General features: G+C 44.0%; 1 protein-coding gene across 7 annotated transcripts in view; it reads left to right on the forward strand.

Moving 5' to 3' along the window:
• The window catches only part of KSR1 (kinase suppressor of ras 1), a 215420-nt gene that overhangs the window by 133237 nt on the left and 55956 nt on the right, over window positions 1-26227 (forward strand). For all 7 annotated transcript variants that reach the window (XM_072639739.1, XM_072639735.1, XM_072639736.1 and 4 more), the window contains exon 3: window positions 25521-25668. In XM_072639739.1, the coding sequence (XP_072495840.1) occupies window positions 25521-25668 (148 nt within the window). The remainder of the gene's footprint in view (window positions 1-25520; window positions 25669-26227) is intronic.

The raw sequence follows: 26227 nt of genomic DNA on the forward strand, positions 1-26227 counted from the left end.
GAGCAGGCAGTTTTTTAAGTCCTTAGATCTAGCCCACCTTCCAACCCATGGGCCTTTTGAGGGGGAAGGACAGAGAAGGAATATGGGAGAGGGATTAAATTTCCCATCTTGGGGGTAGGGACTTCCCAGTGATTAATTGGGGAGGACCAAGGAGGAGGGTACATTTAAAAAAAATGACTCAGTCCTCATTCTCGAGGAGTGAGGGGAGTGATGGAGTAAAACCCAGTATTCTCAATTTGCACATTAGAGATTTGGGCAGGGAGTCCCCAATGGCACCAAAAATAAACCCCTGCTACAGCATAACATGGGCGTGCAAGTCAGCCTGCCCAGCCTCTGAAACACAGCACCTGCTACCCCTCTCCAAGTTTTGCTGACTTTTCCAGCCCTAGTGGCACAGGCCTATTTTTGTTCCTTGTGGAGTCAGAAAAAACCCCAGCAATATCCCTTCCCCTCCCCTTGTTGCTGGAGATCACCCTGGTGCTCAGTGCCTCCCCAGTCCTGAACCCTTGTGCGTCAATGTTATCAGACCTGTCATGCACTGCCTGTGGGGCTGGGTACCCACAAAAACTCCTGGGGCTCCAGGACCCCCTTCACCAGCAGAGCTGAAAGAAGTCCGGAACTTGGATTCTGTGAACATGGGGGGCTCCCAGGTATGTTGTCCCTCCCTCTGGGGTCTCCAAGCATCTTTTGGGGTCACTGACTATAGGGAAGAGAGGAGGAGGCTCCAGTGGAAGTGTAGAAAAGTTTGGATTCATCAGCAGCTCAGGGTTCTCACCTCCCCTTTTCTCTGATGGTTTAAATCTTTTTGAAAACCTGCAGCTTGTCAGTGACTTCTCCCTGTGTTCTAAGCACATGTCTTTCTAATCCTAAATCCTTGCTTTTAAGTATGGGGCTAAGGAAGGACTTTACTTTAGGCTCTCTGTGAAGTAGAGTTAGGATGTTTTTCTAAAGGGCATCTAGAGTTGGAGAGCATAGGTTCAAATCCTGCTCTTTGTTCACATCCCTTTACCTCCAGGGGCCCCATCTATAAAACAAGGGGACTGAATTAGATGATGCTGAGATCCTTCCAGATTTCAGATTAGGATTGTGTGGTCCTCCATCTCCTTTCTGCCTTCCAGTAACTTCCTCTTTTAATGTTTTTAGTTTGCACTCCACCTGCCTGGATACTTGGCTCTTCCAGGTGTGGACTCTTTGAACCCAACTGGTAGAAAGGTCACTTGAGAAGGTCGAGATCTGTTGAGGTTATGGCTTGGACTTGCTGTGGTTCTAGACCTTTGAGTCAGTTGTGATAATAAGTGAGAACAGGAGAACCAGTTTGCCTTTTTTTTTTTTTGGCCAGAAAACTTTAGATTCATGAAAGAATATGGGTCAGGAAGGGTGTTTCTGGCCAATGTTGAAGCTGTCACATTAACAGCTAAAACTTAGTAATGATCTCAGACCCTCTTGTGTTCTGGGACTGATGGTGATGTAATTTTCTTTTTTTTTTTTAAATTGATAAAGAAGAAAAGGAAAGTTGGACAGGACATTGCAGATGGAAGGACCTGAGGGTGGAGAAATGAATCTGTAGGGAGTGGTGGCCTTTATTTTTCCCCATTTTGTGGAAGTAGATACTGAGCAGCAAGTAATTTCAAATGATTTTATTAAAGATACGTAGCACGTCTGGGGTGAGGTCCAGATCCAAATTCAAGACTTTCCAGACTGTATCCTGTTTGCTATCTGTGAGGCCACTCACAGATTCTCCTAAATTAATTGTGTTAAAGAAGTATGTCTAGGAAGACAGAGGATTGGAAAATAAGTTCTTAATTTTATGTCTGGAAAAGAGGAAAATTCTTTGATTGTAAGCTCATTGAGGTCAGCGACTAGCCTTATTTATCTTTTTATCTGTCAGCACCTAGGACAGCACTGTGCAATTCTTGGTGCATCTCTTGACCAAGCAAATTAGTAAGTTAGAGGGGGGAGAAGTTGGGATACCAAGGAACAGTGAAGGAATCTTAAAAGAGAATTCATTTTCATCTCAGTCAGTGAGCCTCAGGGAGCCAGCTGGGAAAGAGCTTTGTCTCTGACTCTGTCTCTGTCTTTTTCTCTCTGTCCAGGAGTCATATTGTTGGGTTGGGAGTCAGATAGCTGGTTCTGAATTCTAGGTTGGTTTCTTACTTTACTCATGTGACCTTAGACAAGTTGCTTTTCTTCTATGGGCCTCACTTGCCTCCTCTGTATCACGAGGGGGCTGGACACATGACCCCTAAGACCACTTCCTGCTCTCTGTCCTAGGGTGTTGTTTCCTGTAAGTCTGGTGTTTCCTAGGTTGTGTCCTGGGGTGCTGATGGTGTACAGCCCTCCTGAGGCATTGAATGTGCAAAGATGACTTCAGAAGAAAGTCCCCAGTCTCTGGGACTTTTCTAACCAGGGAGGCTTATGGACTCTGATCTCTGGCAGAGTCACTGTTGTTTCTGAAGCAGCACACTATATTACTGAATCATTAGGTCCTGGCAGGTTTGTTCTTTAAGCAGCTGGCTTTGGGGAGATGAGAAGTGTGGGGACAAGGGAGGAGGCTGATTGCCACTGGCCAGTGTGAAGCATGGCCTCAGAGGGGGCATGGGCAAGTAAGGATTGAGCTGAACTGAGTCCTGGCAGAGTTCTATCCCTTCCCCATCTCCCCAACCCCCATCTGCAGGGACTTGGGCCAGCTAATTTTATATTAAGCCACTACATGTGCCTGGCACATGAGGGCCTACTGGAAGAAAGCTGCTTATTTTTCTTCTTCATCTTTTTTTTAATCTTCCCACTTTTCTCCTTCCCTCCTCCCCCTAGGACTTTAAAACAACTTGATGTTAGGTCCAGGGAACAGACTCTGAAAGCCTGGCAGATCCAAGGTTGCAGAGCCTGTTGTGCCAGCCCCAGGAGAATTTAATCCCCTTATAAACCTGCCTGCAGCTGGCTACTCCTCTCTCTGAAATTGGACTCTGGTCAAGAATAGTCTAGTGTCTGTGAGCTATGGATTTCCCAGGAGAAGCGTGGGTAGGAAGGAGATTGTGGGTTTTCAGCAGAAAGGAAGTTATCTATAGGCTTGGTGTAGAGAGCTGGGCTTCTGGGAGTCTGAATTGGGATAGGGAATGGAGGGTTCTGTCTCCCTGGGTAGCCTCAGTGGGGAGATTATTACTGGAGCAGCTTTCTGATATTCCAGTCTCTGGGGTGTGATGGAGGCAAATCCATTCAGGGCATGATGCCAGGCTGTTACTTTCTAGGGGCCTCTGTGTTCCCCCCCCCCATAACCTTTCTTCCCCTATTTTACTGTTGCTGAGTGCCCTCTGGGTGGGTCCTTCCCATTCCCATCTCCCTTCTCAATATGACATACTCACCCTGTGGAATGAAGCCTCCAGACTATGCTACTGTCTCACCACCCAGTTTAGGACGTGCCAAGCTGCTTGTTTAAAAGAGACGCTCAGGCAGGTGATGAGCCGATCACTTTATGAGGCTGATTCAAGCCTGGCTCCTGGCTTTGCCCAAATGCTAATGGTACCACCCTCTTTTGGGGTGGTTCTGGGCCACATGGCTTGGTTTTGCAGGAGTTGGTCTAACTTCTATGTCCCCTCTTCCACCATCCTTGTGTTAGCTCTTGCCTCGCATGACTGAGTTTTCTATCCAGGATCTGTATTTCTTGCCTCGATTCCTAGGCAGGGGTCCTGATTCAATTCACTTCCACAAATATTCGTGGGCTTATAAGACCATAAGGGCCAGAAGGAACCTCAGAGGCCATCTACTGCCTTCTCTTCATTTTACAAAGGAGGAAACTGAGGCTCAGAGAGCCTTGTTTATGGCATTCAGACATTAGACATGGGATTTAAACTCATGTCATCTCATGGCAGAGTTGATTCTCTTTCTACTGTGCCATACTATGTTCTAGGCACTGTTTTGTTTTTGGGGGGCTAGGGGGGACAGTGTTCAAGGAAAGAGAATTGGACCTGTAATTTCACTAGTCTATGAAATCCCCTCTTTTAACGCAGATTGGCACCTGCTTTGTGATTTTATAATCTTAGAGAATTAACCAAGAAGCAAGCTGACTTGTTCAGGGACCCTCAGCCAGCCTGCATCAGAAAGAGGATGTTGTTTTAAACCAGGGATTTTCAGACACTTTGAATTGATTGGACTACTCGGATAGGGCAGAAATCCCTGGGCATGAGCTACACACTGGATGCCATCTTGCCTGGCATCATAATGATGAGCAAGCAAGCCCCTTCCTGGGTGAGTGAGAAAGGAGTGTGGGTGCAGCTTTGGAGCAGATTCCAGAGAAATTGTCCATCTTCCATTTACATCATTAAGTGATCTGTCCACTGTGGAAATGTGCTTTTTGTTCATAACTGTGTCTTGTAAGTTTTCCACAAGCAAGTGAATTTAATAATAAATCTAGCTCACATTTATATAGTATTTGCAATGTACTGGGCATTGTGCTAAATGCTTCACAATTATTATCTCATCTGATCCTTGCAACAACCCTGGGAAGACAGTGCTAATTGGCTTCAATTGTGGCCAACCGTTGGCCACAGGGTCTGCCTTGAAATCCCTCTGCCTCGCCCCTCTGCAGTATAAACATTATGGTGCCAGGGATAACCTGTGGTTCAGTCATCTCTATGCTGCTCCCCCTAGCTTTGGTGAGAGAGTACTGGATTTGAAGTTAGGGCATCTTAATTCAAAGCCCAGAACTGATGTTACCTGTGTGATCCTAAGCAGGTCTCTTTCTCTCTGGGTTTCGGTTCCCTCTGTTGCAAAATGAGAAAGATGGTCTATAGCTTCTGAGGACCCTTCTGCATCTAAATCTATGATTTTGTACATATTGGTTTTGGGCGGATAGGTGGCATAGGGGATAGAGCACCAGGCCTAAAGTCAAGATGACCTGAGTTCAAGTATGGCATGAAACACTTAATAGACCCTGGGCAAGTCACTTCACCCTATTTGCCTCAATTCCCCATCCCATCAAATGAGCTAGAGAAGGAAATGGCCAACCCCAAGTGGGGTTGACTGAAACAACTGAACAACAATTTTGGTTTGTTTTTTGTTTTTGTTTTTTTAACATCTCCCAGTTACACTTTAATTTGGTTAAGATTGCACCTGAGAGTTTTGTGGGCTGTGGAGCTATGAGTTTAACACTTGGTGTCGAAGGACCAGAAAGTTTGAGAAGGACTGGATTAGATGATCTGTTGTGGAGGTCCGGTCCAGTTCTGAAGACTGTGACTCATCTCTTTTTTCCCTGTCAACAGAAGTGGGGAGGCAGGGAGAGAGAAGGGAAGGGAGAGCCCTGGGTATGATTGCACCCAGCTGTTCTGATGCTCCAACTCCTTTGCAAGCACAATCACCCCCCAGGGCTGCCCTAGTTGCCTTGTGTTTGGGGTGAGGTCATGGAACCTTTCTGCTGTTACTTTAAAAGAGGATAGTGTATGCGGAATGCACCCTGCCCTGTCAACTTAATTACATAAACATTAGCTAAGCACCTACTGTGTGCAAAGGGATTGCATCAGGTACAGACTAAAATGAATTCTTTTTTTCCAGCCTGACTTCTTTCTGGATGAGCCTGATTTCCTTCATACTCTGAGTCCTGACCCCATGTGCCCTCTTCTTTCTGTGTTGGACACCCAGGGTCAGAAATGTCAGGGTACAGGGGCTGAAAGGGACTTTTGAGGCCTCCTAGACCAGTCTCCTAGACTTTTAGAAAGAAGTAAATTTGCCCAGGGTTACCAAGAGAGTTCCTGGCAGAGCTGGGATCAGACCCAGGGCTCCTGGCTCCCAGCCCCACACTCCTTTCTCTCCACCACCTGGCTTGGGAAGGAGAGGGAGGAGAATCTAGGGTGTCCAGAGGAGAAAGGGGGCCCCATGAAGAAGTTGGATCAGGAAGAGAGTGATAGGAGAGCTGGTATGGAGGAGGGGGGAACTTGCTAGGGCGACTCAGCTTACCAGAGATGGGCTGGTCCCTTCATTTCCTTGTTGATCTCCATAGAAACCCCCCTCTCCAGGCTGACGCAGTTAAATGCTCAGGCCCCTCCTCTGTCTCCCGGAATAGCCAACTATTCTTGTCCTCAAGTCTCTCCTCCCTCTCCCTAAGGTCACTGCCTGAGCCAGTAGGAGGGAGCATCTGGGAGGGGGCTTCCTGCCAGCCTGTGGCCCAAAGGCTCCCGTGGCAACTTCAGCTTCCAAAGGGAATATTCCTCTGGGGGCCTCTCTGGGGCCTCCATCCTCACCTCCTCAGGCCTCTTCTCTCAGCCTGAAGAACACAGGGTTCTTGTTTCATGGAAAAAAAAGTCAATGGTTTTGAAGTCAAAGGACCTGAGTTCAAATCTTCCCTCTGGCATTTAAGTCACAACTTTTGTGAGCTTCAGTTTCCTCTTCTGTAAAAGGAGGGGTAGAGCTAGAACTCTGAAGTTTTTTCCCCCCTCAGATTCAATATTTTATGGCCCAGTTCTTAGGAACCACCATCCCTTTTGGCCTCCCCAGGGTGATTGCCTAGTGAAAACAGCCCACAGTTAGAGACCGGCCATGCCAATTTCCTGCTCTGGCTGTTGGTAGGACGGGGAGAAGTAGAGGAAGCTTTTCTCCCAAGGTACAAGTGAAAGCATTTTGGAAAAAGTGGACTGCCCTTTTGCAAGGGTCGCTTGCTTGCAATCAGTTCAGCCTATTCAGTGGGATGAGTACTAGATTTGGAGTTCCTGGGTTCCAGTCCTGACTTTGCTCCTTAATACCAGTGTGACCTTGAGCAGGTCACTTCATCTATCCTCATTTTGGAGTCAGGAAATCAAGAATTTGACTTGGACATTGTGGTTGCCCAGTGGTTAGAGCACCAGGACTGGAGTCAGGAAAACCTAGGTCAGGAACCCATGTGCTCACTTCTCTCTGGATCAGACACCCAGGGTTAATAAGGTCAGGATGCCAGCACTGAAAGGGACTTTTGAGGCTATCTAGTCCAACAGAGGTTGTCTAGAAAACTAGACTTTTAAAGAGAAATGAAATTATTTGCCCAGGGTTACCAGGACAGTTCCTGACAGAGCTGGGATCAGACCCAGGGCTCCTGGCTCCCAGCCACACTCCTTTCCCTCCTGGGTTGGAGAAAGAGAAGGAACATTTAGGGAATCGAAAGGAAAAAGGGGTGTACACTTACTAGGTGTGACCCTGGGCAAGTTACAACTTCTGTTTGCCTCAGTTTCCTCATCTGTAAAATATGGATACTAATAGAATCTACCTCCCAAGGTTTTTGTGAGGATCAAATGAGATAATATGTGTAAAATGCTTGGCACATAGTAAGTGTTCTTGTTGTCAATAATATTATTATATTTATTTAATTAAATGTTTAATTTATTTAATAATAAATTTAATTTAATAATAATAAATTTAATTTAGTAATAATAATTATATTAAAATTATCATCATTATCTATTTCCAATACTTAGCCAGGTGACCCTGGGCAAGTCATTTAACTTCTGAGATTATTTCCTCATTTGTAAATTAGGAGTAGTAATACAAGCCTCACCATCCTGAGCAGGTCATTGGAGAATTCTAAGGAGATAATGGATGGAAAGTACTCAGTCAATAAACATGTCTCAAGCTTCTTCTCTGGGCCTGGGACTTGTGCTATGGGCTAGGGGGTATAAAGAAAGGACCTTCCACACTTCAAACTGTCAATTTTAAAGAACTACGTAAATATCATTTATTTTCTAAATTCTGATCTGCATGGTTTGATTTCCTTTGTAATCCTGCGTGTTTTATTTTGCGCATTTAAGGGCATGATTCTGAGAAGGGTCCCTACCTATGTTCACCAGATGACTACCTTAAAGGGCCTCCCAAAAGTTAAGATCAGTTAGATGATCTCTAAGTCCCCTTCCAGCTCAACTCTGGGACTCTATGGCCAAAACCATTATTTCTGTCATTTTAACACTGGATCCAGAGGAACTTTCCTATTCTTCCATCACCAAATCCATCCGAGGCATAAAAGACCAACATGAGCTAAGAAGCTGGCCATTTTTCAGTTTCTTTACCCTTTCCTGTACTGTCTTGAAGGAGGCAAGATAGGCAGATGGAAGTATAGTTGGGAAATACTGAACAAAATAAAAATCATAGATAATGCTGCATTTGGAAAACTAAGTCAGTGTGCAGCCTGCAGGGATCCTTATGTGTAGATTAGTGGCCCCAGATTCTATTTATTTGATAACACTGCAATGGGGAGCCATAAGGTGAAGAAGTATATCCAAACAGTCATGAGTTAGGGGAGCAATTCCCCCCACCTTAACATGGCCATGCTTCAAGTGGACAGCTCTGGTATTGGCATACCTTCTCCCTCACCCCAGTTTCCTGGTAGAGTCACTGCTGTTACCAGTGGAACCACTGAGCATGGGAGGTAGGGAGGTAGTTTCTCGTGCCTATTAAGCCAAAGAAGGAAGGAAGCGATGAAAGGCAGTAGTGCCTTAAGGGAGATTCCAGACAGTCTCAGGCCAACTCGCTTATTCGACACTGCCTTCAGTTCCATTCATCTGGGGAATCTTTTGGGCTAATTGGCTTCTCCCTCTAAAAGTGTAGATACTTCCTTAAGAAGGTCTGCAGGCCTTAGAGCTACAGGCAGCTGAGGGCACAGTGGATAGAGCCCTGAGTTTGGAGTCATGAAGACCCTGAGTTCAAATTCTGCTGTAGGCACTCCCTAGCCATGTGCAAATCACTTAGCATCTGTTTACCTCAGTTTCTTCACCTTTAAAATAAGGATAATAACAGCACTTGCCTAACAGCAGGGTTGTTGTGAGGATCAAATCAAAGACTGTAGAACCTTTAGCATAGTCCTGCCTGGAACATAGTAGGAACATAATCCGATTCTGCCCTAGTCAGACTACATCTGCAGTATTGCCTCGTGTCCTGGGTTACACCATTTGAAAACATGGATAAAGATGGATTAAGAATGCTGATAAGTGGGAGAGTATCCAGTTCAGTGGAGGACACATGGGATAGTGAAGAACCTTGAATCTGTGTTACATAATGGGCAGTTGAAAAACTGGGCATGTTGAGTCTGGAGAAGATTGTATATGTGGGGGTGGGGGAAGGAGAGGGGTGTGATGACAGAAGAGCCGGAGATGCTCTGTTTGACCCCTAGGAACAGTGAATGGAACTTGCTGAGAAACTTCCTAACCTTGAGAGCTGCATTGGGAGGTGATGGCTTAATGATAATAGCTAACTGTTATGTCTCTTGAAGATTTACCAAGTGCTTTACATGTTACCTCATTTGGTCCTCACAGCTACCCTAGGCATGGGTGGGTGAGATAGTATTTTTCTCATTTTAAGGATGAGGAAACTGAGGTACACTGAAGTGATTTGACTTGCCCAAGGTCATGTGGCTAGTAGGTGTCAGAGGTAGGATTTGAACCCAGGGCTTCCTGGCTCCAAGTCCAGTGTGCCACCCAACTGCTGTGTTTCTCTGCCATGTGCCGCCTCTTCAACTAGAGGCTGCATGACCATTTATTAGGGATGTGACAGTGGGGATTCCTTTCCAGAATGGTCTGGACTGACTGGGACTTCTATGATGATCTGATTCCTACCTATGATTACCCAACCCCCACACCCCCATTTTGCAGGTTTGATTTGAATCAGTCCAGCAGGCACTTATTAAATTCTTTCAATGGATGTGCCAGCTGCTGAGGATATAAAGACAAAAGGAAAAAATAATCAAAACAAAACACATCCCTCTCTCCCCAAGTTGACTTTTTCCTCCAGGATCCAGTATTTCAACATGACTGTTGTAATATTTATAATATATAAGCATGTAAATGTACATTAAAATGTAAACATGTAAAATGTAAATTTACGAGAAAGAGAGTACTAACAACTGACGGGATCAGGGAAGGCAGGACTTGAGCTGAACCGGGAAGGAAGCTTAGACTTCCAAGAACGAGGCAAAAAGAAAACTGACCTGCCCAAGGCCACATAGGCAGCCAGTAGAAGACTGACTGAGTTTTGGGTTAGGTACCTTTGGCTCCGGAATCAGGGGGGAGACTGTACCTCAGTTTCCTCATCCATCAAATGGGAATTATAAACTTTGCAGCACTTGGCTTGCAGGGTTGTGGCAAGGATTCAATGAGATGACTATACCTCTAAAGTTTATACTTTGTAAACTTTAAAGAGCTATAAAATTGTCAGCTGTCATTATTCTCAGTGCTCTGTGCTGGCCCCTGCCCCCACCCCTGTGAGCCAAGGATAGAGAGAGAGAGAGGGCAGATGGTCTGGATTGTTTCTCATTCAAGAATCAGTCTAATCCCCCTAATTTCCTCTTCATGCCCAACTGAGATCCTCATTCTGAGGGGATGCTACTGAGGATATGAGAGTGGACTGGTGAGAGGATATGGAACAAACATTTTTTATGGGCCTGCTGTATACAGTTATCTGTGCCAGGACCATAGAGTCTAGAGATGAATGGGGCTAAGCTGGGAGAATATCTGGTCCAACTTTTTCTCCAAGGGCAACATAAGGCCCCAAGTCAGGAAGCTGTTGTTCATTCCATGTCCTACTCTTCTGACCCCATTCGGGGTTTGCTTGGCAGAGATACTGGGGTGATGAGGAAACTGACATAAACAAAGTGAAGTGAATTGTGCAGGGTCACAGAGCTAGTAAGTATCTGAGGACATATTTGAATGTACATCTTCCTGACTCCAGGCCCAGCACCAGATCTGAGTTCAAATTTGGCCTCAGATACTTAATAGTTATATGACCCTGGGCAAGTCCACTTAACTTCTGCCTGCCTCAATTTCTCAACTGTAAAATGGGGATAATAGTAGCACTTACCTCTTAGGTTGTTGTGAAGATCAAAGGAGAGAATTTTTGTCAAATGCTTAGTAGCGTGGTTTCTTGCACATAGTAGATACTTATTAAATGGTTATTCCTTTTCCTCCCAGCTGATTTTTACAAAGGAGCAAGCAGAAGCTTAGAGAAGGGGGTGTGAATTGCCTTAAGTCCCACAGAGAGTGTAAGTCACAGAGGAACATAGATTTAGAGCTGGAAGAGAGTGTAGAGCTCTTCTAGCACAACCCCCTTATTTTACAGATGAGGAAACTGAAGCTCAGAGTGGGGAACCAACTTAGCATAAAGTGGAGGTGACTTCAGAAAGCCTTCTGTCTCAACCCCCTGATTGTACAGATGAGGAATGTTATGAGGTTAAGGGACTTGCCCAGGGTCACTCAGCTAACAAGTGCCTGGGCTAGAATTTGCACCCTGATCCATTGCCCCATGCTACCTGGCCCCTAACTTGTTTTTCTTTTTACCATTTCACCCAAGTCTCTTGCTGTTGGAAGAAACCCTTGCTTTGGGCAAATCTGCTGCATGTTTCTTTTCAGTGGTAAAGGGAATTTCCCCACTTGGAGTCCCATGCACCAATGAAATGGGCCAAAAGGGGGGAAAATCCCTATGCAAAACAAATAGCCAAACCATCTTTGTGCTCAATCCTTTATCTGCTGGGTAAATTCTGTTTTCTTAGGGACCACACTTCAATAGCCTTCATCTCCAGCTGGGGTGGAGTGTGAGGAACCTGAGCATTGCATGAAGAGCTTTAGCAAAGACAGAAGGGGCGGATTTTTACTTTTGTGGGTTTTGTTCTCTGTCTGGGCTTCCTGTGGGCAAGGTGAGTGGCAGTGGTGGAAGGAGCAGGTCAGGTTTGATAGACCTTCTGGAAGAAGGCCGGCGTGGAGCCTGGGGAGGATCTGTCCAGGGTTCTAGCTTCACCCAGTTTGAGACAGATGGACCCTCACTGCGTGCCCTTCACCAATACTATTGGATTTTTTCAGGAAAGCATAAGGTCAGAGATGTAGAGCTAAGATGGGACCTCCAGAAGACCTATTTTACACACGAGGAAATTGAGGCCCAAGGGAGGGAATTGACTTGCGCAAGGTTATCTAGCTGTGATGTGTCAGGTCAGGGATTCGAACCCATGTCTTTGTAACTTCAAGGTCCATAATGTTTGTGTAACATAACTATCCTTCCACTTACTGAAGTGTGATTCTATGGATGGTGGAAACTCCCTCAGCCAATGAAAATCTCAACCTGCTATACAATTTATATAGTCTTAGGGGGCTGACTAGGGCAGTTTGCATCAGAAGGGGAGACTTGGACCCAAATCTTCCTGACCTGTGCCAGGACACCCCTTTTATTTATTGCCTTGTTTCTGGGTTGTATTGCTCCACTAAAAATGTAAGCTCCTTAAAGTCTGGCTGGTTTTCATTTTGTTTGTGTAGTTCTGCCCCACCCCCAGCCCCATTCCCCACTGCCAAGTGCAATGCCCTACATACAGTAAGTGATTAATAAATGCTTGTTGATGACAGGAATGATTGACCATGGGACCTGAGCTTCAGATCTCATAGTGTTGCCTTCTTGTTTGACCTTAGGCAAGAATATTAAGCTTCCTGGGAGCTCAGAAGATAATTCCTCTGGCCCACCTTTCCCTTGGAGGCATCCTTGAAGGGATACCTACCCTAACTGTCCCATGTGCTGAGATCTCTACAACTGGGTTGTACTTGCTGGGGACAGTAACTTCCAAGGGAATGGCATTTCTGACTCCATCCGCAGGGGTGGCCTCAGGAAATGAGCCCCAGTATTCTCATGCCTGGCCTCTTTTGTGTTCTGAATGTGGCCTCGTATCTGAGACTTCGCCTTCAGGATGGAGAAGGCAGCCCTTATGTCTGTAGATGGGCAAGTGTGGGGAGGAGAGAGGTTTGTACGGTGCTGCCTGGTTTAGACAAGGCAGCTCAGCGAGGCTGCTATCTGCTATGGGTATCTGAGGGCATTATCTGCTACAGAGATCTTCGTTTGATTAGCGGAGGCTGCCTGCTTCCTTCTTCATGCCAACAGCAGGGGCTTCGAGGCTGCCATCTTCCACTGCTGGGCTCTGGTGCCCTGAAGCTCAGTGATGCCACAGCCAGACTCTCTGCCTGCCCCACTGGATGGGCTTCTGGGTAGATTTCGTCAGGTCCTTTCATGATCTCCAAGAGAACAAGTTAAATGTTTTACAAAAGAAATTTTAGGTTATCTGCTTTGTTTTTTTTCTGGCTCTGGTTCTTTCTCAGTTCCTGTTTGTCTTTCTCATTCTGGGTCTCTGTCTGTCTCTGTCTGTCTTTCTCTATCTCCTTCCCACCCCCACCTCCCATCTGTCTCTCCTCTCTCTTTTGCTCTCTCACTGTGTCTTTCTGTCTCTGTCTGTCTCTCCCTCTCCTCTCTGTCTCTCTTTCTCTCATTGTATCTTTCTGTTTGTCTATCTCTGTCTCTCCCTCCCTCCTTCTCCTTCTTCCTGTGTCTCTGTCTGTCTCTCCTCTCTCTCTGTCTCTCTCTGTCTTTGTTTCTCTCTCTCTCCCTCCCTCCCTCCTTTTTCTCTCTCCTCTATGTCTGTTTCTCTTTGCCTCTCATCTTTCTCACTGTCTCTCTTTCTCTCTGTCTCCTCCTTCCCCCCTCTTTCTGTCTGCCTTTATCTGTTTGTCTGTCTGTCTCTTCCCCTCCTCCTTTCTCTCCTCTCTCTCCTCTAGGTAGCAGCTAGTGTCACAGTGGATAGAGTGCTGGCCCTAGAATCAGAAAGACCTGAGTTCTAAAGGCCTTTCCATCTCTACTGTTCTGACTCTGTGCCTAGTAGTGCACAGAGTACTGGACTTGGGAGTCAGGAAGACCTGGGTTCATATCCTCCCTCTGACGCTTACCAAGTGTGTGATCATAAGCAAGTTGCTAAACCTCTTTCAGTCTCTGTTTCCTGATTTATAAAATGAGGGGGTTGGATTTGATGACCCCAGCCTCCCTTCTAGCTCTAAGTCTATGATCCTGTGAACATATGGGAGGGTGAAGGGGGGGGGGGGATTTCAGTAAGGAAGAGGAGACTGGAGAGTCTGACACCTGGAATGTCTCCATCAGACACGATTTATATTGGTGCCCCAGATGGCCAAAGTTTGTGTTATTAAGGAGAAAGGCACATGAGAGCTAAGGGCCCTTTGCAGCCTTTCCAGATGAAGGACAGAGAAATTTGACTGTCATGAGAGGGACACAGTAGACACAGTCCCAGGCAGGGAAGCTGGTAGGTACCTTCCAACTTTGAAACTCTCTTGGTCTGACCGACCCTGAGCCCATCTAACAACCCTTCAGGCCTAAAGAACTTGACATATGCCACACGGTCAACCAAATGACATCTCTTCCGTGAACTCTTCCCCCTTCTTCTTAGTTGTGATGAGCATTCCTCTCTCCCCACCCCACCCCTTTACTTTCCCCTCAACAACTTTATAAAACATCAACTTTATCCAAAACCATTTTTTTACTTTCATCTAACATACTTGTATTAACCTTGAAATACTGAGGAACTTAGAAAGGAAGGAAGGAAGGAAGAAAGGAAGGAAGGAAAGAAAGAAAGAAAAAAAGTAATTGGCAAGACTTTAGTTAAAGGATGAAGGTGATTAGATGGCTTGTTTTCTTTACTTATCCCCAGGGCATCAGACACAAGGTGAACTCCTCTCTAATCACCCTTCTTCTTCCCGACTTTCTCCCTCAATTCCCTTCACTCTGGTAGTGGAATAACATCAGACTCATGGAATCTCAGGTTCTCAATCAGTTCCAGCCTCACCCTCACCATGGAACTAGTACTAAGAGGCTTTTCCACTTCAATTGATATTGGCTTAATTATTTACTGTATTGTTTTCACATCATGCATGATAAGGCTGATTTGATACTGTCTACCCCAGGTGCCAAAATTGCTACTTCATGGCTCTGACAGATACTGACATTGACTAGACCAGCAAATGGCAGCTGGGAGAGCTCGTGTTCTGCACATGTGTGGGAAGTACTGTTAAAAAATTGTTTACCCAATATCCCTCCTCAGTCCCTACCTACCTTGGCACCTAGGCTTCTGCTAAACCTTAGGTAATGCCTTTGGAATTTGAGAGAGGCTAAAAATTATATGGCATAACCGATTCTAGAACTAGAGCTCACAAGGATCCCAGAGTACATCTGGTCCAACCTCAGTCAATTTTTTTTAATTGATCAACATCATTGCATCCGTGTGTGTGTGTGTGTGTGTGTGTGTGTGTGTGTGTGTGTGTGTGTGTGTGTGTGTGTGTGTGTGTGTGTATATATATATATATATATATATATAATATATGTAGCTTTTATGTCACCTACATTTTCCCCTGCAGTCTTCCTTTCCCCTTTCCCATAGACCTGTCCATCATAACAAAAACTTTTTTTTAAAAAAGAAAAAAAGATGGGAAAAAGACAACTGATCAATACTCTTATTTTTTTGCCTTTTGAAAATAAATTTTTATTGAAATATCTTATTTTTTCATTGCCTGTATGATGAATGAAAAAAATATTCTGCAAGACATAATTTCTGGGTAACTAATAATCAGTTTATTAATTATGTCTAGCAAATAATTAACAAAATGATGTCAGTGGCACTCTCAGAAGCCAAAGAGAAACCTTCGGGGCCTGTTGGATGTTTAAGTACCCTTGGAAGACTGGGTGTTCTCGAATGACAGAGTCATGTCTGATTGATTAACCATGAGAAAATGAATATTATAATGAAGGTTTGGGGACACACACACACATATCCCTCTGATTATATCATTCTTGGATGAAAGAGACTCATCTCTACCCAGATCACCCCTTCTGTACCTTGGCAATCTAGACAAAAAAAAAATCTATTCTTCACCCACTTTTACCTAAGTAGAACAATGGTCTTTCATTTCTTCATCTTTAAAGTTAGACCAGATGACCTCTAAGGTCCCTTCTAGTTCTAAATCTATGATACTTCCATTCTCTCTTACATAACTTTGTGCCTTGAGAGTAATTCCTTAATATTGGGGTTACTGAAATCAAGATGCCCAATAGACCCTTCCTCAAAGAGAGTCCTATAAGGCGTACCAAAACCAACTTTATAGGGATTGAGATTCTTGGCTTTAAAGCCAATTTGTTGATTTGTATTTAAATCAGTAAATATTTATTAAATACCTACTATATTTAAAACACTTTACTGGGAGCTAGGGGCAATAACAAGTTTAGATAAGAAAGCTCCCTTAAAAGAATTTCGTAGGAGAATCAGACTCATTAAAAATATCTTCCTCAGCCTAACAATAATTCTGGGCATGTGGTGGGTATTCAATAAATACTTAGTAAATTGAATATAAAACTAATATAATACAAGAATATATTTTTGGTTTTTAAAAAAAATTTCAATTTTATTTGATTTTCGGGTTCACATTCAAATGAGATAATACTTGTAAAGCACTTAGCAGAGTGTCTGGCACATAGTTGGCAATGTATAAATGCTTATCTTTTTCCTCCATTTTTCTCCCCTTTCCCCTCCATTGAAAAAACAAGAAAAACAAAACCTGTTGCAAATATGTAAAAGGAAGTGGGTAACATGTTTTATCATGAATTCTGTGGGATTAAGACCAGTCAATGTGTTGATCAGAGTTCCTCAGTCTTTTAAGGTTAATACAAGTATGTTAGATGAAAGTAAAAAAAATGGTTTTGCATAAAGTTGGTATTTTGTAAAGTTGTTGAGGGGAAAGTAAAAGGGAGGGTGGGTGGGGATAGAGGAATCCTTATCACAACTAAGAAGAAGGGGGAAGAGTTCACGGAAGAGATGTCATTTGGTTGGCCGTGTGGCATATGTCAAGTTCTTTAGGCCTGAAGGGTTGTTAGATCAGCTCAGGGTTGGTCAAACCAAGAGAGTTTCAAAGTTGATAGGTACCTACCTGAGATTTCCACTTCCCAGAAGTGATGAAACTGGCTCACTCATCTCTATCCATTTTCAGTATTATCAAGAAAAGTTGAAAGAAAATATCTTTTGACTCACAAATTTCTCCAGCGAGGGGGTTGGGTTGGATGATTATTTCTCATATCTCTTACAGTTCTGATAATCTGTGATTCACAATTTCATTACCCCTAGACACGGGGCAAGTTTTCAGTGACAACTGAGCCTTCTCTTTGGGGGAGAAGCAAACGTTCCCATTCACTCTTCCTTGATTCTGAAAGGGTCAGATGGTGCAGTTGAAAGGACCAGAGATTGGGAATCAGAGGAAATGGAGTTCAAATTAAATCCAAGTAGTAACTTGTGTGACCTTTCACAAACTGCTTTATGTCCCTGACCTCAGTCCTCTCATTTGTAAACGGGGGGGAGGAGTAGGTCTAGATGAACCTCTGAGGGTCCCTTTCCCTTCTAAATCTGTGAAACTACTTAATCCAAAGGGTAAGAAGGTGAAGCAGCACCTAAAGGGGTCTCAGGCTAAGGAGAAGGAATTGTAGGATCCTGGAGCTGTAGAGGTAGAGGTGAAAGGAAACACAGAAAACTGACTACCCGAGAAGAGACTGAGGGCCAGAGAGGCAGGGGCTTGTCAAAGGTCATTGTTGTTTCATCAGTCAATGCCAAGTGTTCATGGACTGCACACTTGTTTAGACTCTAGCTGTGTAGTGTATAAAAACATTTAAACATTTGTATGATATAGCTGTGGAGAAGAAAGTATGTGGAAGAAGCAGTTAGCATACAAGGCTGCATAGTCTAACCCAGACAGAGCTGTGGACAGATCACTAGACCTGGAGTTCATATCCAGCCTCAGACACTTACTAGCTCTGTGACCCTAGGTAAGTCATTTAACCTCTGTCTGCCTCAGTTTCCTGATCTGTAAAATGGGGATAATAATAGCACCTGCCGTGAGGATCAAATCTGATAATATTTGTATTGTTACGGTTGTTCAACTGTGTTCAACTCTACATGACCCATGGACTTTTTCTTGGCAAAGATACTGGAGTGATTTGCCATCTCCTTCTCCAGGATGTCCCCATTTTAGAGTTGGAGAATTGAGGCAAACAGAGGTTAAGTGACTTGCCCAGGGTCACACACCTAGTAAGAACTTGAGGTTGGATTTTGAACTTACATCTTCCTGACTCCAGGCCCAGCACTCTATCCACTACACCATGTAGCTACCTCTAATACTTGTATAGTATTCTGCAAACTTTAAAGCCCTCTATAAAGGCTAGCTATTCTTTGTATTATCATTTGGGGTATATGGAGTGTTCAGGGAAGACTAGGACCTCAGGGCTGCTCGTGCACTTTTGGTGTTCCCTTGTCACTAGGTTGAGGGTAACCCACATGTCTCCAACCTGTTGGTGAGATAGGGAATGTCTACTCCAAGCACATGAAGACTTTTCTTGGCAGAATGGATGGATGAGAATAATTTGTTCCAATAACTAACCATAAAGGTGGCTGCAGCAGGTGCTGTAGAGGGTTAAGGCTCAGTCAGACTTCAAAGACACTGTCCTGGGCTGTTGCCAAGTCATTTTGACTTCTGCCCTGCCACTGGACTTCAATGACTCAGGAAGAGAAAGCGAGGCTGCTGACTGTGCATCTCTGCCTCACCTCAGTCCAATTCATGCATCTCCCATGATGTCAAAAAGAAGAACAAACAACATTATTATCATTATCATTATTGTAAATTGAATGCTAGGGACAGTCTCGACTGTTGGACACAAGACCTAGCTTCTTACCCTGTGTGATGTTTAATAAGATACATTTCCTCTCTGAACTATTTTCCTTATCTATACAATAAGGAAGCTGCAGAGGACAAGAACCCATGCGTACACAAACAGTTGCAGCAGCTATTTTGTAGAAGATGAAGTGGGGCTCATGTGTTGGGGAATGGCTAAAGAAATGATAAACAGGATAGAATATCTTGTGAAAACAGAAATTACAAACCTGGTGAAGGAGACTCGTATGGAACGATGCCGAGGGACTTGAGCAGAACCTGGAGGGCAATTTCTACTGTAACAATGGCATTGTAGAGAGAGCTTTGAAAGACTTAAGAACAGTGCTTAATGACTTAATGCCTGACTTTGATTCGTGAGACCCAGTGATGAATATGTTACTCTCCTCCAGACTGAGAGGTATGGATTCAGGGTACAGAAGACGACAGACATTTTTGGATGCAGTCAATGTGAGATTTTTTTGTTTACTTGACAATGCATAATTTATTAAAAGGAATTTTGTTTTCGTTTTTGTTTTTCCAGTGGGGAAGGGGAGGTGATAGAGAAAGTTTTTAACAATTAAATCAGCAAAACAAGAGTTTTATTGAGAGTTGAGAGAGTTGAACTAAATGTTTGAGTTCCAGGGGTTGTTTCTAGTTTATGGTTTTGTGATTCTAAGTATAAAAGGAGTTGGAAGGAGGGAATATGGTGGCCTGGGGCAATTGGAGAGGGCTTCATGGAGGAGGTTAGAGTTGGCCCTCAAGGGTATTAGGGGGTGAATTGATTGGGAGAAGGGAGGGAAGGAAAAAGAGAAGTAGTAAAACCCACTTAAGAATCAGTCGTCTTTATGTAGTGTAAGTTTTCCAGAGAATTTTTTTCCTTATTTTCTATGATGACTCTGTGAGGTGCATAGTATACGTTTTATTATACTCATTCTGCAGATGAGCAAAGCAAGGTTCAGAACAGATGAGGGACTTGCCCCAAGTGACACAACAATCATCATGGAAATGTTATGCCACTGTTTGAAATTTGGGGGCAAACCCAGAGGGACTTTTGGAATGCAAGTTTTTTCATTTCCTCCAGCTGAGTTAAAATCCTGCTTTAGATACTTACTAGCTGTGTGTCTCTGGCCTAGGCTCTACTAGACTGAGCCTCAGTGTCCTCAGCTGTAAAATGAGAGGGTTGAACTTGATTGTACCTTCCAACTCTAAAGCTATTGTCCTGTAAAATGTCCCTCTCTTTGCAGGGATGGGGGACTCTGTATGGGATGTTGCATATACACTCAGACTTGGTTGGTGTATTATTTAGTTTTGCTTAACTACCTTTTTAAAACAATTCTTAGTCACAAGGGTTAGCTGCCAGAGAGGGGAAACAGAAACCAGTATATTTGGAAATGGAGGTGATGGAAAAACAAAAGATATTATTTAAGTACAAAAACCCCCCTCCTTTTCTTTAAGAAGAAAACTTGGATGCCACCTCCATGAAACCTTCTTGGATTCAGCCTCTCACCAAAAGCAATCTCTACCTTCTCCTATTTCTCATTGCATTTTGTCTGGGCTTCTTGTTTCTCCTTATCATATCCTACCTTGTATCACATCACACCCTACCTTATCTGCGTACATTTCTTACCTCTTCCTCCCCCCATGAGAACAGAAGCTCATGGAGAGTAGGCGCTGGACATTTTCTCATTTTCCCATCTTAGCCCCTAGAACAGTGAGTGCCATGTCTAATGTTAGATTCCAAGTAAATGCTGTTTAATTGATTTCTTGATTTCTTACGCAGTGCCCATGAACCATGAGTGGGAGGAAGGATGATTAGAGAGGGGTGAAAGGATATTGGAGAGAAGGGAGACAGTTACCTGAATTTTTCCTACCTTTTGGTAGAAGACCATCATTAATCTTGTAAACTTTGTCATCTTGGTGGGACTGTTCAGAGCAAGACTTGGCTCCCTAAACTTATTTCTTGCAACCTGAATCCTGATCTGCTCACAATACCTCCTCACCCCTGTCCCTTGGGAAGGTGGAACAGATGTGAATAACTCACTTTAATGAGGTGCCCCCAGAGTTGATTCTATACAAGGAGGTAACTGCTCGTGGAACCTTCTTAATCCAGGTTATTGTGTCTTTTGCAGCCTTGTGGAATTGCAGTCAAAGGGACCTCAGCGACAACTCCTATCCCACCTAAACAATCCCTTCAACAATGTACTGAACAAGTCTTAGCTGGATGGTCTCCTGCAAAGGGGAACCCTGCCTCATCATTCCATTTTTGCCAAGCTCTTACTGCTGGCAAAACTTCCCTTGCATCAAGCCTGTATCTCTCTCTACCCAACTTCCAGCAGCTCTGTTTCTCATTCTATCCTCTGGGGCCAAGCAGAAAAATCTTTCCTTAGATTAGGAATTCTTAACCTGGAGTATGGTAGATTTCAGGGTAGGGGTCTGTGAATTTGGATGGGAAAAAAATGACATTTTTCTTTTTACTAACCTCTAGCTGAAATTGACAATTTCCACTAATTATTTAAAAAACACTCTTTTGAAAAGGTTTCCTAGGCTTCATCAGACTGCAAAAGGAGTTCAGGATAATAAAAAGGTTAAGAATCCCTAGCTTTGATGCAGGACATTTCCAGAAATTTTGAAGCCATAGAAAACATGTTTGTGTTCTTCCCCCTCACGGACAAAATAAAAGGTCATTTTAGCAAAATTTTGAAATAAATATGGCATTAAAAAATTTTCCTGTTTGGTTCCTTGTTAGCTCAGGGGCAGAAATTGGATTCTGTAAAGTGTAAATGACTCATTAAATGACATTGTGTGTTCAGTGGAGTTAACTTCAAAGCAGAGTTTGTTTGGGTGGTGGTGACAAATATGCTAATTGAATTTACTTTGGAATATTTTAATTTTGGCGGGGGGAGTTGTCAGTGTAACTGCTGGAGACAGATTTTATTGAATACACTGAGCATCTCTTACTTTCTGTGATTTTAAGAGAAGCAGGTAAAACGGGAGTGGAAAAACCATCGGTATGGTAGTTCAGGAAGGGAAGATGGCTCTGTTTTCTGGGCATAGTTTCCACCATGGTATGGGGGTAGGTATGTGGTACAATGGGGAGAGTGCCAGACCTGGAGTCAGAGAGACTCACCTTCCTGAGTTCAAATATGGCCTCAGACATTTACTAGCTATATGACCTTGGGCAAGTCACTTAACCTTATTTATTTGTTTCATTATGTATAAAGTGAACTGGAGAAAGAAATGGCAAACCACTCCAGTATTTTTGCCAAGAAAACCCCAAATGGTTTCACAAAGTGTCAGACATGACTAAAACAATTGAACAAGAACAATCTGGCAAGCCCCTACCTAAAAGGCACTTAATAAGAAAAGAAATTTCAATTAAGCAGTTTGACTCAGATCAACATTTATTAACTACCTGCTTTGTGCCAGGCACTCTGAATTTCTCTAGGAATGCTAAGAAACAAATGAAACAGACCTTGTCCTACCTTGTTCTACAGGGGGAGGATATACCTCCCATGTAGATAAGTAAATACAAAAGAAAGACTTATTTGAGGAAGGGGGGCAAGTGCCAACAATTTGCCAGGATAAATGGTATCAGAGCTGAATCTTGAAGGGGAAGGTAGAGATTCTAGGAAGTGGAGGTGAGGAAGGTGGGCATGCTAGGAATAGTGTACAATAGGATGTACAAAGGTCTGCTAGTGGGAGATGTTGTCATGATTTTTTTTTTATCAATAGTTATAATAGTACTAAAAAGATATATTACCAACTGCTTTGCTGCTGAAACCTAAGACCACAGGACTTTTCCATCTGACCTGTAGCAGAAATCATCCATATGTGTAGTCTTACTCATCAGAATGTGAGTTCCTTGAAAGACCATCTCTGCTTTTCTATTTGTATCCCCTGCACTTAGCACACTCATAGACCACAAATGAGGCTTCCAAACCTATCCAGGTAGGCAAGCAGTGGCTTGCCTGGGATTTAGTCGCAGGTCAATAATAAAGTCAATCAGTAAACATTTATTAACAGACTACTATGTGCCAGGCACTGTGAAAAGAACTGATGTCTTCTGACTCCAACTCCAGCGATCTTTCAGCTACCTGTTGTTTGACCATAGCCAGAGAGGTCAGCTACCCCATCCCCTCTTCCATTTTACAGATGAGAAAACTGAGCTTGTCTGAGGTGTAATGATGTGCAACTTTATTTGCTGCAACTTTTCAGACTTTAGGAACCTGCAAATTGGCCAGGATGACCAGCCAGCTTTTCTCCCATTTCATATGTTAAGAACAACTGACATTTGTGGAACATTTTACATATATTATGTCATTTGAACTTCATAACAATATTTTGAAGTAAATGTTACAGATACCAACATACCTAGGCCCTTCTGAGTCTTGTGGCACCCTCCCCCTTATGTCTTCTTGGTTTCTTGATTTAAGAAAGACTTTGAAAGAGCAGTTTCTTTCTGTATGCATTGAGATTGGAGGGTTCTACAGACAAGCTGAGTCAGAGGCCATGGGGATTACAGGCCACCATATTGCAGAATGATTGTCTCTGGCAGAATTCCCAGCTACAGCCTTGGACTAGACCCTGAAATGGTCTCCTTGGTGCCCAGTAGAATGTTAGTTACTATTGGAAAGCCCCCATTCCTACCTTGCCAACCTGATGTGGGCTACTGGTCTTGATATCAGGTCATGGGGACCTTCTATGCCAATGGCTACTTCTTGGTTCCTTCATGCTCCCAATGATTCTGCTTTAGTGGGAATAGGCTCATGAGACAGTTCATCCTATTTATTAAAATAAGTCTCTGTGTTTTCTCTCCTTGTAAATGGAAATCTAGCAAGATTCTCTAAAGCAGTTGATCTCTGGGCCATTTTCAGGCACTGAAAAGACCATGTGTAGATTCAGATGCTTTGGGGTTTTACACAAAGAGTATTTTAGAAGTTATTGATGGTCAAGGGGAGTTCTAGGGTCATAAATTTAGAACTGGTCAACCATGAAGGTGCCAGAGGAAAAAAAAAACCAAAAGCATACTTCCTCTGGGCAGAGAGGTGGGGGGATACTAGGACAGAATGCTAGATACATTGTCAGACATGGTTTCAGTAGCAGATGTTTTTACTTAATTGGATGGGAAATGACTACGACGTAAAGGCAGAAGGCATCAGTAAGACATTTTTTTTAGTCCTAGCATGATTGATCCAGAGGTGGAAGGAACTTCAGATGCCATCTCTGAAGGGTCCAGCCCCTTCCTTTTATAGATGATGACACGAGAAGGCCCATAGCTATTAAATGATCTGTCCAATAGTGTCAGTGATGGGATTAGAAATTAAGTTCTTTGACCCCAGAGACCAAATATTTTTTCCCACTTGTAGTCTAACCTTGTGAGTTTATAGATGAGGAAACTCAGGCAAAGAAGGGAATTTGTCCAGGACCACAAAAGTAATGACAAACCATTCATAAGCATCTACTTTTTCTGTCAAACACAAAATGCTGGGGATACAGAGAAAAAGCAAGAATAAATAGTTCCTTCTCTCAGAGAGCTTACATCCTCATGCAGAAGATACCATCAATAACACAAGATACTTACAAAGTGAGTACAAAGTAGATACAAGGTAATTTTAGACTTTAGTGCCAACTAGGTGGTACAGTAGATTGAGTGCCAGGCCTGGATTCAAATCCAGCCTCAGACACTTATTAGCTGGGTGACCTTGGGCAAGTCACTTAACCCTGCCTCAGTTTCCTCATCTGTCAGATGAGCTGGAGAAGGAAATGGCAAACCCCTCTGGTATCTTTGCCAAGAAAACTCCAAATGGGGTTACAAACGACTGAACAACAACCACAACTTCAGAGGGGAAGCCTCTTGCAACTGGGAGGACGTAAAAGGGCCTCCAGGGGGGAGGTAGCATTTGAAGTAAGTTTTGAAGGAAACTGGAATTTCAACAGGTAGAAGTGAAAAAGGAGAGCATTCCAGGCATAGGGGGAAGTCAGAGGAAATGCCCTGAGTTGGGAGTGTCTTGGTCAAGGAGAAGGAAGGGTCCATGTAACTGAGTCTTGGACTCCATAGAGGATGTAAGGTGAAAGAGGATTGGGAAGGTGGCAGGCAGAGGAGATTATGAAGGCTTTGAATGCCTGAGGATGAAGAGTTTGAAATGGCAACATGAACAAGTTTATATTTGATCCTAGACATACTTGGGAGTCATTGGAGATTATTGAGTAGGGCAGTGCAGTGGTCAGATATGTGCTTTAAGAAAATCACTTTGGCATCTGATTAAGAGAATGGATTGCAAAGGTGATACAGGATGATTAATAAGGAGGCTTTACAGTAGTTCAGGTGAGGAGTGATGGGCCCTTGAACTAAGATGGCGGCCACAGTTGTGGAGTTTGTAGTGGAGGGAAGGGTGTGTATGAAAGAGGTGGAGATAGGGCTGCTGTGTCTTGTGATGCCAATCCAGGGGTCTCTCCATGGCATCAAATGGACTGCACAAAGTATCTTTACCGTTTTTTACCTTAGTTTTATAATTTTGTCATTCTTAAAATTAAAAAAAAAATCATGCTCTAAAAGTTTACTTTTCAAGGGGAAAAAATGGACACAGGAAATGGGGGGAAATATCCCACAACTTCTCCTTCAAACCCCCAACCATCTTTTTTTTTTCACCCACCCATAACCTTGTTGGGCCTTCACCCTTCTGTTTCAGCTGCTGTTTTCTGGAGAAAGTAGGTGTGGAAGGGGGTGGGGGTGGTACAGAGTTCTCTGTCTGCTTCCACAGACAGGCAGCTGCTTCTGGGTAGAGGCCAACTTAGCTACCAGCTGCCCTTGCCACTCAGCTGCCGTTGGGCAGCCAGAGGGAGGGGGAAGTTCATCCTTCGGTCTCTGGTCAGTCACTCTTTTTTTTGTGGGGTTGTGATTCTCTGGGGTTAGCAATCAGAAGGGGCATCTGCTCCTTGCTCACAGGCTACCCGGGAGACGTGTATTCACACAGACCCTCTCTCTCTTTCTTTTCTTTCTTCTGTCTTTTAACTATTTCACAGAAAATCTCCGGGGAGCTCACGCTGGATGCTTTGCTGGAGATGAACGAGATGAAGGTGAAGGAGACCATGAGGCATTGTGGTGCCAGTGCCGATGAGGTCAGCCGCGTACATTACGCCCTCTCCTGCCTCCGGAAAGTGACCGGCTTAGGTAGGGATTCCTTTGCCTTTCCAAGGTGGACCTGTAATTCAAGCTCTCCTCAGCCACCTACCCTCCTTCCTGCACTTTTGTAACTTAGGGCTCCTGGAGGTGGACAGTCCCGAGATGGGCAAACTTGGGGGCTCTTTTAAAGGGTCAGAGCCCACTCCCTGCTGCCCAACAGTGAGGGTAGCAAAGATGATGAGATCTGACTCAGCGTCTTATTTGTCTTTGGATTGGAAACCACCAGGGACTTTTTTTTTCCTGGGGCAGGGGGGGAAGGGGGTAGGAGTGGGGTAGGGTGGGCGGAGGGGGGTGAAAGAAGAAGTGACAATTCAGAGAGCATTCTATCTGGGAAGCTTGGGGTTGATTCTGTTGTCTTTGAAATCTTGAGCTTATGATTTATCATAGGATTGTAACCTCATCTGGAAGGGACCTCGGAGGCCAGCTAGTCCTACTCCTCCATTTTACAGATGAGGAAACTGAGGCCAGGGAGGGGGAGTGACTTGGTCAACTTCACAGCAGGTAGTAAGTGGCAGAACCAGGATTTGAACCCAGGTCCTCTGACTCC

This window comes from Notamacropus eugenii, chromosome 2 (genome assembly GCF_028372415.1).
Source record: "Notamacropus eugenii isolate mMacEug1 chromosome 2, mMacEug1.pri_v2, whole genome shotgun sequence".
Taxonomy (NCBI): domain Eukaryota; kingdom Metazoa; phylum Chordata; class Mammalia; order Diprotodontia; family Macropodidae; genus Notamacropus; species Notamacropus eugenii.